This window comes from Leucoraja erinacea, chromosome 10 (genome assembly GCF_028641065.1).
Source record: "Leucoraja erinacea ecotype New England chromosome 10, Leri_hhj_1, whole genome shotgun sequence".
Classification (NCBI taxonomy): domain Eukaryota; kingdom Metazoa; phylum Chordata; class Chondrichthyes; order Rajiformes; family Rajidae; genus Leucoraja; species Leucoraja erinaceus.
The window spans coordinates 31,927,063-31,943,438 of record NC_073386.1 but is presented as its reverse complement, the minus strand read 5'-3'; the positions used below and the strand labels follow the sequence as shown (position 1 = coordinate 31,943,438).

General features: G+C 39.6%; 1 protein-coding gene across 6 annotated transcripts in view; it reads right to left on the bottom strand.

Moving 5' to 3' along the window:
* Positions 1-4,802: 4,802 nt before the first annotated feature.
* The window catches only part of LOC129700985 (FYN-binding protein 1), a 48,860-nt gene continuing 37,286 nt past the window's right edge, over positions 4,803-16,376 (bottom strand). For 4 of the 6 annotated variants that reach the window (XM_055641869.1, XM_055641867.1, XM_055641866.1 and 1 more), the window contains 6 exons: positions 12,088-12,107; positions 11,970-11,997; positions 9,425-9,539; positions 8,436-8,598; positions 5,330-5,363; positions 4,803-5,251 (listed from right to left, as the gene is read on the bottom strand). In XM_055641869.1, coding sequence (XP_055497844.1) covers positions 5,242-5,251; positions 5,330-5,363; positions 8,436-8,598; positions 9,425-9,539; positions 11,970-11,997; positions 12,088-12,107 — 370 coding nt within the window. In that variant the 3' untranslated portion in view covers positions 4,803-5,241. The remainder of the gene's footprint in view (positions 5,252-5,329; positions 5,364-8,435; positions 8,599-9,424; positions 9,540-11,969; positions 11,998-12,087; positions 12,108-16,376) is intronic. The other 2 variants (XR_008724138.1, XR_008724139.1) reach the window with 1 other exon arrangement.

Genomic DNA, 16,376 nt, shown 5'->3' with positions numbered 1-16,376 from the left:
TAATATTTTTCAACCAATATTATGATGTATCATCTGGTTATTATTGCCTTGCTATTTCATAGAACTTGCTTTGCATAAACCAGCAGTGGTGTTTTCTACATTAGTGACAGAACTTAAGGAACATTTCTATAACAGTGACAGAACTTAAGGAAAACATAATTTGCTATGAAGAACTCTTAAAGGGTTTATATTAATGCAAGCCTCTGCACTTTTGCATTGTTTTTTTTGCTTAAAAGTATGTTTGCTAATTATCTGAGTTTTTACTGCTAGTTTTGACAAACAATCTTGTGGCCATCTTAATAGATGACTGATTACTTAGGTATTTTTTATCACAAACGAATGGAAATAAAAGCTTGAGTAACTAATGGACAATAGGTCCAGGCGTAGGCCATTCAGCCTTTCGAGCCAGCATACTTGGTTGTTACATGGAAAGCACAGACTACAGAAATTTTTTTTTCTAAATTTTACAGAAAGTAGCTAATGTGCAGAACGTTGATTACTTTTTGTCCTGGAGAATTTTAAGACTGTCTTCTCCATGTAAGAATATTTCCTGTGCCAAATTGTAAGAAGGCATTTGAACAAATACGTAGAGCATGATTTTACACTGGTGTGAGTTCCTAAAGTGATAGTGTACAGTGAATGAAATGGTCATGTGGAAGGTAATTGGACTGGTTTCTGTGAAGTAATTTTCCATGTAGTGTTAGGTTTTTAATCCTAAAATGAATCAAATCTTTTCAGTGTCTTTACACTAAGTAATTTTAGGTATGCGTACAGTAACAATTGCATTAAAATGGACTAGTAAGTTTTACATTGCATCTTATTTAAATTTGTGGCTTAGTCAAACACTTTTTTAAAATGTTCCTGGAGCTGATGGCAAAAAATACAAACCCTGATTTTATAATGACTAAATACGTGACACTGTGACCTAACAAAATGGCAGCTTTGCAAGGTACTGAAACATTTAATAATACAATTTAAATATAAATAGTAAAACAATTACTTTGCTTAACTACTAGTTTAAATATTTTATTGTTCTTTGCATTTGGAGTTAAAATCCATTGATAGATGTTTTGAATACTTTGTAATAGTGCCGGGAACTAGCAATATGGGGTTGGTAATAGAACTGTGAAAATAATTAAAAACCAATATGTTGGATAAAAGTATTGGAACATGGCAACTGTTTGGCCTTCTCAGTGTTATATTGGCTTTGGATATCTTGATGCCCCGTGTTTGTCATGGCTGCTGCACTTTGTCTGCATCAGGCAAGCTGCAGATACCGATGTACTTAAACTACTCAAAACTCTTTCAATGTGTTGAAATATGTTCTGAAATTATTTTCATGTCTGTGTAGAACTCAATATTTAAAACTACTGGAGTGCAAATTTGAAATGAAATTTTAATTGGATGAGGTAATTTTTATGTTCAGCTTTACATAATTCTAATTTGTTTAATACTGATGTCAAAGATGGAATAATCGTATGAATTGAGGAATACTGCTCATTGGCGCATGTTTGGGTCAAAAGTGTGTGAATTTCAAAATAGAAATATTGAACTAATAAATGGAGTCACCTGACAAAATCTAACTCGTACAGCATCATCGATAAGCTATTGATTGAGAATAAGCTGATGATGAGGCAAGTAGCAGAATTGGTAGATGGAACATTTTATGGGAGTTAAGCATTTCCCATTCTGTCTGATAAATCCCTGCAGAAGGGAGTCCCAAATGTGATATTTACAACATTGTCTTATTGTTGCCGATGCTCTCATGAAAAAATGCTGTCCGATTATGCAGAGTAGCAAGAATGGGATCATATAAAACTTTGTCAGCATCTAGAGCCCAAACTGATAATTTTGTTGTATGGCCTGGATTACTAGCTCATCAGCTGCAGAAGGGCTTGCTGCTTCAATTATCAAAATTGAATTGTAACATGGGTGGCCTTTAATGTAAACAACAAGGCTATGTGTATTTCACTGTCATATATTAAACTAAAATTACTAATAAGTTCTAAACCATATCTGATTCCAGGACATTAATGATTTAGATCTCTCAAAGAATAAAAAATGTGTAATTGTCATTGTAATCCATTTACTGGAATATCTCAAATGCCTCTGAATAGTTTGTTTAAACTGTATACATTAGCAAGCGTGTTGTGCATGATTTTCCCCTAGGGCTGTGACACCAAATAATCTCAATTTCAGTGACTATATAAATGAGGATAAGATTTTCTCATTCCTCGTATCAATGGAACAATACACCTCAACGTTGAACAAAATGGGCAAGTTTACTTTTCTGGTTCTTGCTTAATACTCAATCAATAGTTCAAAACCTTAAGACTGCAGGTAGCATTTTGTTTGCTAAACGCTTTAATTTATTTGATGAAATATCCAACACTGCAGTGCCGGAAAGTCTGTTGACAGTGAGTAATTTTGTTTGTAAAGTCAAACAATATTGTGTTCATTAAGTGGAAAAATAGTACATATTTATATGCTGCAAGGATTGACGGTTCATTTCTGCACGACAAGTCAACATGCATTCAATTTGCTGTGAAGTTGAACAATAAAATGCATCTTGATACCTTGTGGTAGTGTGGACCCATCACACATTGTAAAAAAAATGGGTCGATCTTAGTCCTTATTAACGAATATCTGCTCCTGTTGCCTTAAAACCTGGACATTGTTTCATCACACTAGCTTTATCTTTTATATGTATTTGTATAGAAGTGTTCATTTTCTTACATGCAAGAATCAATCAACTATATTTAATATAAAAACAAAATGCCAGAAATGCTCAGGTCAGGCAGCATCTCTGGAGAAAAACAGATCAATAGTTCTACACTGGAAACACTGACTTGACTCTTAACAGATGCAAACTGATCTGCTGATAATGCAGTTTTTGTTTTTATTGTAAGTTTCCAGTATCTGATGGTCTGTTATGTAGTGAAAGTTGTGATATTTCTCTATATCAATCTACTGATCGCATTTGTATAACTGCCATGCGTAAAATCTTTTTCTGTACTTCAAATCATAGCCGTACAATAGGAACAGTTAAACTCGGTGCCAAAATGAAAAACTGCTTGAAACTGCTTCTGGTTTCATTTTATTTCCTGATTTCACTGTTTGCTCTTGAAGAAAGGTGATGCTTTGTAGAAACTAATCGCTACATCATACAGATTATGCACTCAAAATATGTAGGAAGATAACTGCAGATACTGGTTTAAACCAAAGACAGACACAAAAAGCTGGAATAACTCAGTGGGTCAGGCCACATCTATGATGAAAAGGAATAGGTAACATTTCGGGTCAAGACCCTGCCAAGGGGGAAGGGTCTCAACCTGAAATGTCACCTATTCCTTTTCTCTAGAGATGCTGCCCGACCCACCGAGTTACTCCAGCTTTTTGTGTCTATCTTCAGAATATGCACTCTCATTATGCAAAATGTGGCAACCTGAAAATCCAAAACCTGAGCCAGTGAGGACAACAGATCAGCATACTTGAGATCTGAAATTCCTGACAGTGACCATTATGTAGAATTAACTTCTGATATAGATAGTGAAAGTGAAAAATCTACAGTGAGTTTGAACCTTTCACTTGCCCTGTAAGACATTCACCCCTCTGTGTAGGACAGACTGGCTTTGAGTGTCCTATTCAGTGTGCTTTATTTTATGACATTTAATCTAGATTGCATCAATTAAATCATGCCCCCGATGATTTATTTAAATTGTATTAAATTTGTAGGTTTGTGTTTTTATCAGCATTGTTACATACAGAGTTCAATTCTCAGGCATTGTTTTGACTTGCTAAATGTTGTAGTTCCAGATCAACTCCATGTTGATGAAACTAAGAATTCAACCTGAGTTTGTAAAAGCACTACATAGGCCTAGATTTACAGTATGATAATGGCAGCGTATCTAACATTCAGGTGGCTTGTGATAGCCAGTGCTGTTTTATGGTTCAAAGCCTGGTGCAGATTTGCTGTTTCTCACCTTACTATAATGCTTCTTGAGATACTATTATTCGAGACACTACAGAATCTGTTTCACAATGAATCTGGTCATTTGAATGCAAAAGAACAGCTACTCTGTCTTGGAATATGCATTATCGCAGTGGTGGATTAGAATATGGTACGAGGTTAAAATTGAGGCATGACCTTCGTCTAGAGAAAGTTTTGTAGTATCACGTGCGCTACAGCTGAAAGCGTTTGATTTGGGAAGTGTTTGCATTCAATACAAGGGTACTCTCACTGTTAATAGTACCAATAAAATAATACATTTGATTGCAGTTTTGCAACTATCTTTGCATGACTACTGATTTTTGATAGTTTGTGACATGTATTGTTGTGATATTATAAAACATTGACCATTCTGATTTGTGTGCAACTTGTCTTTGTTTCTAAAATGTAATGCACTGCATGATATCATGGTTGCTATTTGCACTTTAATAAAATGAGAAATTATTATGTGATCCAAGTCATTTTTGGCATATAAAGACATTAGAGCCGACTAGTACATTTAATCATTTTCCATGCATCATAGAAGATTCATTTTTGTTCAAGCTGCAAGGCTGACCATCTCAAACACCAAACATTCTACCATTAATAAATTATAAACTGGCATGTTGAAAACTAGAGGATTTATTGGAAGGAGGGGGGAAGAGCAGTGGTAGAGATTTTTCAAACATTGCAGTTCATTGCTTTTAATTAAGCATCCCTTGCTTACTATTTAACACCATTTCAGAAAGGCTGTATATCTCTTATTGTTACCAATCTAACTTGATGTAAATCAACCAAATGAACAAGCACTTGCAAAGTTCACTTTGTTTTATTTTAAAATCCACATTTTAAATCTTACACTTCATTGTACATCTAGGATGGTTGAGTTGGTAAACTATTGCCTCAGATGCATGGGTCACTCATTATTGCAATCAAAATAACAAGCTATATAATCATCCCATTAAGTTTAATGAATAATACGAGTACACATTTCTCTTACCCAAATATGAAACATTAATTGGAATCAAATAACATGTGACCAGGTAGTGCGATCTCTATAGACATCAAGTGCAAAACAAATATATTAAGAGCATTATTAAGAAGGGAAACCTTCCAGGATGTTGAGGTGATTATGCATTAAAGCTATCTTTAAATTACAAAATTCCATTAGAAGAAATATTCCATATTATAGAAAATTAAAATGTAATTATTCAAACATGATGGGTCTTTTTTTTCAATGCCAGGTATCTTCATTAGCTCGTACTGCAAATAAAACATTATTAAAATGCATATCTTGGTTAGAAAGTGTAATATTTTTTAAACAGAAAAATAAAGACTTACCCAAATATTAAATGTCTTATGTGGACATAACCATCTAAGACAAAAAATAAACCAGATTTGTTAGGTGTTCAATTTTTGTTTAAATATCATAATAAACATTTCTACTTTTGTCTTGCAGTATCATCTTAAAAAAAAACTTCTAAACGCAAGATAAATATCTTCAGTAGGCATAATAAATACAGACAATGTTAAATATATATTTTTGAGAATTGGCAAAACTGACTGCATAAATATTGAGGGACCAGAGCAAAGGTTATAAAATGATTCATTAATTAGGTTGGGAAATAGAATATTTGACAGATTTTTGTTCCTGTGGTGCAGTCTCTTTTGTTTAAATGGAAACATTAATATGTAGATTATTTTATTTTCAAACTTAAAACACTTAAAATTTCACAAATGAGATAGAATTTAGTACCATGGAGACACTGCAATAACCTCTCCCTTGTCAGTTAGACAAACAAACTAGAATCTTCACCTACGCTACCTTCAGAATGCACAGTGGCGCAGCGGTAGAGTTGCTGCCTTACAGCAAATACAGCACCGGAGACCCACGTTCGATCCGGATAATGGGCGCTATCTGTACGGATTTTGTATGTTCTCCCCGTGACCTGAATGGGTTTTCTCTGAGATCTTTGGTTTCCGCCCATACTCCAAAGACATACAGGTTTGTATGTTAATTGGCTTGGTAAATGTAAAAATTGTCCTCAGTGTGTGCAGGAGAGCATTAATGTGGGTGGACCCGAAGGGTCTGTTTCCATGCTGTATCCCTAAACTAAACTAAAAGCAGCCCACATAATCTAGGTATGTTGCAAAGCCTACCTGAAGCGTCGCTGAAAATCTGTCCCAGCCCATATGCGTGATTTTGGCGCCGTTTAGAGGGGGGGGGGCGGGTTTAAAACACGATTTTTCACTAGACTGTTCAAATCGAGGTTTTTCAGCCTAGTTAATTATTAACAAAAAATCGCTGGAAGATTCCGTAGCTTGAGCTATTTTTAGTTTTAAGGGCTTTCTTTACTTATTATAGTAGGTTAAAAATTAACCTCTAAACCCCCGACCGCCGACAATGGGTCGGATCTCATACAGGGGAAAACGGAAGGTAGGCTGTTTATTTTTACGTTAAAAAGGGCTTCTTAAGATCCCTTTATACAAAGTTTAAAGTTGTGAGTAGCTAATTTTGGGCCCATTATATCCCGCAGTATTTTTCTGGGCATTTGAGGGCACAAATCTAGCGCAGTGTGAACGTTCTAAACCAGCGCGTTCACAGGATCCCACTAGAAAGCTGATTTAAATGGACTTTAATTTACAGCAATTGAACACTAAATTCCTTCCATTTGGCCTATAAATTAATGTAAATGAGATTTAAAAATTATGTTTTATTGTGCATTATTTGTGAATATTATTTGGACACTTAGGCTATTTAAAAATGTTAATCATTTATTAAGAAATGGATAGATGTTTAGATCTAGTAATTGAAGTCCGAAATTAGCAACAATTGGGTAACTAACTAATTATATGCTTTAATTTCAGGTCATCCAAGTAAGATTATTTTATATTTGTTTCAGAATGCTTCAATCTATGATAACTGAATATTTCATTCCGTTCTCTTAATTGTTAAGAAAGTTATGGGCTTTTGACTGTCCACGATCACAGCTTTTTTGTTATGTCCATAGAAAATCAATAGGGAACAAGATGCTAATTTCCGAGTATGAAAATGGCCATAACTTTTTAAATACTTGAGATATGAAAGTGAATTGGGTGTCAAATTAAACTTCTTTTTATGCTTTATCTGAAGGGATAAATTGCAGACTTGATTTTAAAAATCTCAAAATGTTGTAACATTGCTACATAATTAAATACTTGTCCTACCCCTGTCATTCCCCCTTCTGTTGGGCAGAAGATACAGAATCTTGAAAGCATGCACCACTAGACTCGGAACTGCTTCTGCCCTTACGAAGCTTCTGAATGGTTGTATCACAAGCTGGCGTACTGTCACTCGTGTATAGGTTAGTATTAGTGTACGGAATGATTGCTGGTAGGTGCAGATTCGGGAGGCTGAAGGACCAGTTTCTGCGATGTATCTGTCAAAAGTCTAAAGATGAACCATCTGGAGCATCACCTTGTAACTTTGAGAAAAGTTCACGGAAAGTTTAAGTCGGGGGGACAGATGAGGAATGATCAGCCCTCGGGATAAATGTTACCTTATTCAACACCATTACACATTTTCCAGAGGGGTTTATTTACTTGGAAAGTAGGAGCAGAAACTAATCCCACATGTTCAGGGATCATAATGCCACTCATGCTGAGATAGCTAATTCACCACAGCTATTGGTGAATCATTCATTGCTTTTGCCACAATTTGTGCCATACGAACTATTGTGCTTCCTCTTTGAGGCATCAGATGGAGACTGAAAATTGAAACACTGCAGGTGCTGGAAACATCCAGCAGATGAGGCAGCGTCTTTACATCTGTACATTACAGGGGTGTATTGCTGAGGCCCTACAAGGCGCTGGTCAGGCCACATTTTAAGTACAGTGAGCAAATCTGGGCCCCATGTCTGGGAAGGATATGCTGGCTCTGGAGAGGATCCAAAGGAGGTTTACAAGAATGATTCCAGAAATTCCAGTACGTTAGGATATGATGCTTGACTGCACTGGGCCTCCACCTACTCAGTGGCGAGTAGAAACTTTAGTCAGGGGGTAGTTAATTTGTGGAACTCGTTGTCACAGAGGGCTGTGGAGGCCGTCAGTGGATATTTTTAAGGCCGAGATAGACACATTCTTGATTAGAATGGGCGTCAAGGGTTATTGGGAAAAGGCAGAAAAATGGGAATAGGAGGGAGAGATCAGCCATGATTGAATGGCAGAGTAGACTCGATGGAGCGAATGGCCTAATTCTACCCCCATAACTTGTGAATGTGTGAGCGTCTGTGGCAAGAGAAAGTTAATGTTTCAGACCCTTAGCTGTTTCTCTTTTTACCGATAGGGATGCCTTTTAAGAAATGTAGTCTCTACACTTCCATTGTTAACCAAACAATTCATTGTATCGTGAGATAATTTTTCTATGCGGTTTAAATAGTGTGAACATTGTTAAACTGAAGTCACTTACATTTACCCTCCTTATTCCGACAAATTATTAGATTGTCTTCTCCAATATCTATTACATCCAGCTTCTCTCGAGGTTTTATCCGTAAATACAGGGATCCTTTTTGTTCTTGCACAACATTTCTTTCAACAACTGCAACATTCTCCACAAGGATCTTCTTGGTGTACTGAGGAGAAATATCCACAGGTTCAAATAGAGACGCAGATGGATAGACATAAATGAGAAAGGTTTAATTGCAATGAAAGGGACCTCAATAACTATTCATTCATTCCTTCCAGCTGGTTTTAAATGAGTCTAGATGTTTTGCTTTTGGTACTGTATGCAGATGTCTATTCTACATCTTTTAAGCTTTGTTTAAACTGATCAGTTTAAGGTTTGAGATTTCACATAGAGGCCCAGAGGTGGGATTGTGCAGTGTAATGCAATAATTGTTTCATTGAATTAAAATGTTAAATCATAAAATTGAGTATGTTCCACCCAATGTGCGTCTCCCATTACATGGCCATTTTTTTCTTTTTGGCCTTGTCAGATGCATTGGAGCAAAGTGGTGCCTGGGCATATCTATTATATATCAAATTACATCTATCTGGCAACACCAAAACTACCCATTTCCACCTTCATACTGTATCACCTTTATCTTCACTCGAATTAACAATGAAACTGTCATCCACACATAGCACATTCTTGTTCAATTAATGCCCATTCAAACTCTTGTTGAATAGTTGTATCCTTCTCTAAAACTTCCCTCACTGCTTAATCTGATTATACCCCACCTGAAAAACCCCGTCCTTGACAAAACACCTCATGGAAAGAACCCATTTAAAATTTTATCCGCATCTCATCACAATTTCTACACAGTAAATAGTTGTGCTTCATGACAGTTTCAAGACTCTGGACTTATAATCATCAAAACTAAAGTGGAACTCCTGCTGCTCATCACAATTTATCAGAAAATTCTGCTGAAAGTAATTAATTCGGAAAAATAAACTTACATTAAAATTCTCTCTAAATTCTTGCTCATTCAACATTTTCTTTTTATTTACTTTAGTTTCCTTTTCTTCACTTGGATCTTTTTTCTTGACTTTGAATATTCCTTTCACCTTCGCCCTAACAGAATAATAAGTTACAAATTAATTCAATTTCTTTCTGTACAGATGCTGCCTGACACCAGCATTTTCTGCTTTTATTTTTGATTTCTCACCAGCAAATTAACTGCTTTTCCAAAACAAATGTAGCCTACATATGTCTTTAGGATACTTTAACACCATAGCAAGGTCATGTAGCAAATTTTGCAAAATAATTGATGATGTTTTATGAAGAAAGAATATTAAGGAGGGGACAGGAGAGAAATGGGGTTGTAGTAAGTGAATACCTCAAACTGAAGAGTTAAGGGCCTGTCCCACTTGGGCGTGATTTGCTCTACATCATTTACGCGTCATGACACACGAGTCGTAACGCGCATGTGATGCGTGCATGATGCGCATTATGCGCGCATGGTGCATCGTGACGTAGGCAGTTTCTCAGCCAATACTTCATCTGCCAACTTCTTGTCCAGTCACTTATCCTATCTATATCCTTTTGCAGGCCTTTTCCACAAATTTCGTCACAGTATATGTGTTTCCTTCATCCAAATAATTAATGCAGATTCAAAATAATTGAATCCTGCAGCATACTACTAGTGCTACATTTATGGGTTCCCCTTTAACTGACTGTTAAATCCCCAGAGAACTCCAGATAATTTGTTGAATGCTCATTTCCCCTTCATAAAAACCACACTGAATTTGCTTGATTAATTTTTGATCTTTGTATGACTGGGTATTACAATATTAATAATAGAGTTCAGCATTATCCAAATTCTAGACATTAGGAAAACTAATATCTCCCATTATCTGACCTATCACTACTCTCCACCTTTTCTTTCAATTTGATACTATCTTTAACTTCCTTAATTAGTCGTAGACTGTGGTTGATGCATCCTTCATGTTGTGCTTTTCTTTCTCACTGGAATACATCTTTGCTGAGATTTACAAACTTAATCTTGCATGTCTGCCATTGCTGATCTACTGGCTTATCCTTAAAATATATTGTTAACTCTGTCCTTGTAACTAAAGGAAATTACAAAAATAAGTTTAATACAGTGGCTTCAGATACAAGTTTTCCACTCTCAAACTGAATTTGAAATTCTATCGCTCTATTGAAGGGGGATCCTTTACTAAGAGATAATCAATTACTCTTGCATCTGTAATACCCGACTGCTGGTTGGTTCCTTAAATATATTGTTCCAAGAAATGTACTCTGAACTCTTACTCATGACTGCTCTTATCAGTTTGATTTGTCTAATCTATATAGTGATTGGACTCACCCATGTTTATTGCTGTACCTTATTTCAGGCTATTGTTATTTCCTGATTTAGTCTCTTAATCATATACAACTCCCATCATTGAGTCTACATCTCTACATTAGGGCAATATTGTGCAGTGATCTTGTTCTTTATTAACAGTCTCCTTTTTCTCTCTGTCCTTCAAAAATGCCAAATATCCTCACATATTCTATTCCCAGCCATAGCCAGCTTGCAACCATACCCCCAAGGCCACTCGATTATGTCCATTACATTTTCCATTGTGCTGTTATCTCATCCTTCTACAAAGGCTGCATGATTTCAGATAAAGAACACAACTTTTATTTTGCTAATGCACTCATATTCTTGCGTATTCTCCCCTTTTCCGATAGAATTGGGTAATTATTACCTTTAGCGCCATACACCGTTGTTTCATTTTGTTCCATACTCCCAAATTCCACCTCAATTCCTCTTCCCTATTTCCGGTTAAGATGTTGTCCCTTACAAATATACCCTTTTGTTTCCACCCATCTGCTAAGCCAGTTTAAACCCTCGCAAACAGCATTCGATCCTGTTCCTACTTAAGTGCAACCTGCTTTTATTGTCCCATCTCCCTCAAAAATTATCTCAGATCCTCTGAAACTAAAGCTCTCCTCTGACCACCATTTCTCCAGCCACAAATTCACCCACTCCATCTTCCTATATAACCCAGAGACTGCCACCTTTGAAATCTTACTTTTATCTAGCTCCCCAAACTTTAGCTGCTGGATCTCATTCTTCTGCCTATCTATGCCAATTGTACAGATATAGATTATAAGATCTGGTTTGCTCACAACAACCACTACTACCCTTCCCCCCCCAAAACCCTCTTTTATGATGCTCCGTGGCCAGTGACTGCCTCAAGGCAAGACAATACATCTCTATTTGTTTCAGAACACATTAACTACGTTGACTATCTATCAGAACATAGATATGGGCAGAACTCAGTTAAATGGGACTAGCTTATATTGGGAAATCATTATCTGCATGGATAAGTTAGGCTTAAGTGTCTGTTCCTTTGCTGTATAACTTTAAAAGGTTGGCCATGATCTTACTGAAGGGCAGTGCAGGAAAAATTAGCTGAATGGTCTACTTTTGTTTCTCACATAAATTATGATTATTTTCCCCCTCTGGTTTTAGTTACATGAGCATTACTTTACCTGGGCGTTTTAACATCCACTGTGTGGTCTGTAAAATTAAGCACAGCATCTTAGATAAATGAATCAGTAAATAGCATATGACCATTTAATTAGATCTATAGCAAATGGTTCAACCTACCCTCAGTACTGAAATCCAGTCTTAAGAGGAAAAAGAGAAAATAAAAATCAATATCCAGACATCTTTAATGTAGAAAAGCAACATTCGCCATTAATTTACTTATTACAAAAATGATCATACTCCAGATCAAAGTTTTGTTGTGTTTGAAACAATTCAGCCGATTTAAAAATGGTACAAACAGACCTACATACACTACTACAATGAAGTATGGTGCATTTTAACTGCTGGGCCTTTATACTTGGGCAGTCACAGCCAAAAAGGACATCCAGCTATCTTTACTACATGATTTCTGCAGCTATCATGGGTTAGTAAATTTAGATTTTACTTCGGAGTCTCGTGAGTGACTACGTGAAGAACCCACCCAGCGGGCAGGCGCGGCATTACGTCAGCAGTGCAACAGCGGCAGCAGCTGGAGCCAGGCTCTCCAGCTGCAGCATAAAGACAAGACCTCAGGTAAGTGCCTTTTTTTGTGTTACAGAGTCGCTCAAGGGAGAATTATGGCCTCTCGAAAGCGACCAGCCAGAAGGACTGCCTGCCCAACTCCACCCGAGGAGGGGTCCATAGCTGGGCGGCAGCCTCTCGTAGCGGAGGAGCCTTTTCAACGCTCCCGCTCACCCGACACCGAGCCGCCCCCTGTGCTGCAGATATCGACGCCCCGCACAGGGAGGAAAGCTACTCACAAGACCGACCGGCCGGTGTCCTCCGATTCATCGGAGGAACGGGAACGCTCTCCACCACCGAAAAGGGGAGACGCTCGCATCAGCTGCATGAGGCAGCTCCTAGAGCGCATGATTAATGAGGAGATGCAGGCTAGGCATCTCCCAGGAGGACGGGCTTTGGCCTCCTCCTCACCACACCCTTCTGTACCCTCTATGTTCGAGGGCAGTAAGGGAGGCCAGGACTGGGCTGGCCTATCCCAAGGGCAGGCGGAGGATACCATCAGTATGCCGGGCGTGCTAGAAGAAGAGCTACTGGGTATAGTGGGCCGGTACGCAGCGCCCCCAACGACTGGGATGGTATTGCCACCCAGAATGGCGGCCAGCATAAACACGCTGTCCAACAACCCGCTGCAGGACAAGGCCGTCCAGCAGGCCCTTGACACGTACACAGCGCCAGAGAATTGCGAGGCGCTGAGGGTCAAAACGGTCAACGGGCAGATATGGAACCAGCTGGGGCAGCAGATCAGGGCTCAGGAAGTCAAGATGCAGCGAGTCCTGAAGCTCCACTCAGCAGCCATCACCGCCTTTGCTCGGTCCATGGGGAATGAAGACCTAACCATACCCCAGCAGGATGCTCTCGCACTGATGTGCAGCACCACGTATGAGCTCAATAGCCTACGGCGGGACAACATCAGGCCTGCCCTCAACCCAACATATGCAGGCCTCTGCAAAGCTCCAGCGCCCGAACGAGAGGCGCTGCTATTTGGTGCAGATCTGGCCAAAAAACTGAAGGAGTTGGAAGAGTTGCGGCCAAACCAGTAGGCCTCATGAGGGCAGGGCCAGGACCGAGCAGGGTGAAGACACCCAGTTGGCAGCACGCCTCAGCAGCCACCAGCAGGTACCGAGCTGGTGAAAGCCTGGTGACCGCCTCCCACTACCCCCAGAGCTCTTTTTTAGAGCGGGGCCCAGGGCGGAGCCGTGGGAAGATGCGCCGCCCCACCGCAGCACCAACACGGACAACCTTGGGCCAAACCTACCGAAAACGGCCCCACAAATAAACATGGAGGTAGGTGGGTCTGGTTCCTGTCAACATACACAGACAAAGGGTGTTGTATTAACAGGAGGACGTTTGAGGTTCTTCAAGCATGTTTGGTGCTCCCTTACTAACAATAAGTTTATACTCAACAGTATTAGTGGATACAAAATTGAATTCAAACCAGGCATAGAACCGCCAGTTCAGCACATGCCCCAAAGGGTATTCCTTCCCTCAGCAGTTGAGAAGGTAGAAGGACAAGCTGAACTTGATCGGCTCGTGGCTAAAGGCATCATAGAAATGACCACACACGAGCCGCAAGAATTTGTATCAAATATTTTTCTCAAATCCAAAAAAGATGGTGGATGTCGCATTATTATTGATCTGACGTCACTTAATCAGTCTGTTGAGTATCAACATTTCAAAATGGAGACATTTGTCACTGCCAGACAACTGATCTCCAAGGGATACTACATGGCAAGCATAGATATCAAAGATGCTTACTATTTGGTACCCATTCATAAAGATTATTATAAATATCTGAAATTTATCTGGATGGGCCAGCTATGGCAGTACCGAGCCTTGCCCAATGGTTTAACGACAGCTCCCAGATTATTTACAAAAATTCTCAAAGTGGCCATGAAAAAATTGAGAGAACTAAAACATTTAGTCGTGGCCTATCTGGACGATGTTCTCATATTAGGGAGAACAAGGGAACAAGCTGTCGCAGGAGTTTTAGCCACTAAACAACTCCTTGAAACTTTGGGATTCATCCTTCACCCAGATAAATCAATATTGGAGCCTACTACTAACATGGATTACCTAGGCTTCACTATTGACACTATTCATATGACTGTCACTCTGCCCAGAGACAAAAAAGTTTCACTCATCGAAGCTTGTAACCATTTAATTGCTACACCGCAACCTAGGATACGGCACGTAGCCAGAGTTATTGGCTCTATAGTAGCAGCATTCCCGGCTGCCCAACATGGGCCCTTGCATTATCAAAATTTACAAAGAGCAAGGACTCATGCATTACGTCTTAATAGGGGGCATTATGACCGCAAAATGGAATTACCCACTGAAGCCAAATCAGAACTTCAGTGGTGGGTTGATAATATTTGGCACAGTCACAGTCCTATCGCCGTAACCAATCCTAACATAACCATTACAACGGATGCCAGTGCTTTAGGCTGGGGAGCTACTAACTCCATAGACAGCACGGGTGGCAGATGGACTAACTCAGAGGCATCGCTACTGCAATCACTGGGCATTAACTTCTTGGAAATGCTCGCCGCCTTTTATGGGCTAAAAGCATATGCATCGGATATGCGGCACGTGCATGTTAGGATTATGATCAACAACACTACGGCGGTATCTTATATCCAGCACATGGGTGGCATAAAATCAGTATCATGCGACAAATTAACTGCTATAATCTGGCAATGGTGTGTCGAGAGACATATTTGGCTATCAGCTGCCTATTTACCAGGCAAGCTAAATTTAGTGGCGGACACCAGGTCACGAAAATTCAATGACAACATCGAATGGATGTTGGACCCAAAATTATTTGCTAGAATTGTCAAGCAATATGGTACGCCAGATATAGATTTGTTTGCGTCTAGATTAAATCACCAACTACCCATGTATGTGGCTTGGGAACCAGACCCAGAGGCAGCAGCGGTAGATGCCTTCACGCTGGATTGGGGAAATTTCTTTTTCTATGCTTTCCCTCCCTTCTGCCTCATCAGTCGGGTACTCCAGAAAATTCAGGCAGACTCAGCCTCTGGCATTCTGGTCGTGCCCGACTGGCCTACCCAACCATGGTTCCCAATGTTCCACGACATGGTGGTAGAGACACCTATGGTCCTTCATAACCACCCCCAATTATTGACTCACCCGGTAACTGGCATTAGTCATCCATGCCACCAAAAATTGAACCTCCTGGTTTCCAGATTTTGAACAGACCTTACCGGGGATTGGGGTTATCAGAGAGAACAATCACCACCATGTCGGCATCCCTGCGAGTTTCCACCAAAAAACAGTACCTGACCTACATCAGGAAATGGGAACAGTACTGTCTGGAAGCAGGGACATCCTACAAGACGGCTTCGATCTCGGATGTGCTGGAGTTCCTGGCCCACCTGCACCATGACCTCAAGATGAGCTACAGTGCCATCAATACAGCTCGGAACGCCCTGTCCGCATACCTCATGCCCATAGGACAGCATAGTGTGGGATCCCACCCTCTGGTCATCAAACTCCTTAAGGGGATCTTTAACACCAAACCCCCTACACCTAGATACACCCATATGTGGGATGCGAGTGTAGTTCTGACACACCTTCGAGGTTGGCCTCCGGTGGGATCCCTGAGCCTGGAACAGTCCACTTATAAGACCCTTATGCTCATGGCGCTTGTCTCAGCTCAGAGGGTTCAGTCGCTGCATCAGCTAAATCTGAACCACATGGTGACCACCCCAGATACCATTACTTTCACCATGCCGGGTTGGTAAAACAAAGCAGACCAGGTACATCCAACGATGAGGGATTACGTGCCCTCCGCTCCCACCCTCATTATATAGATCAAATTCGGACTG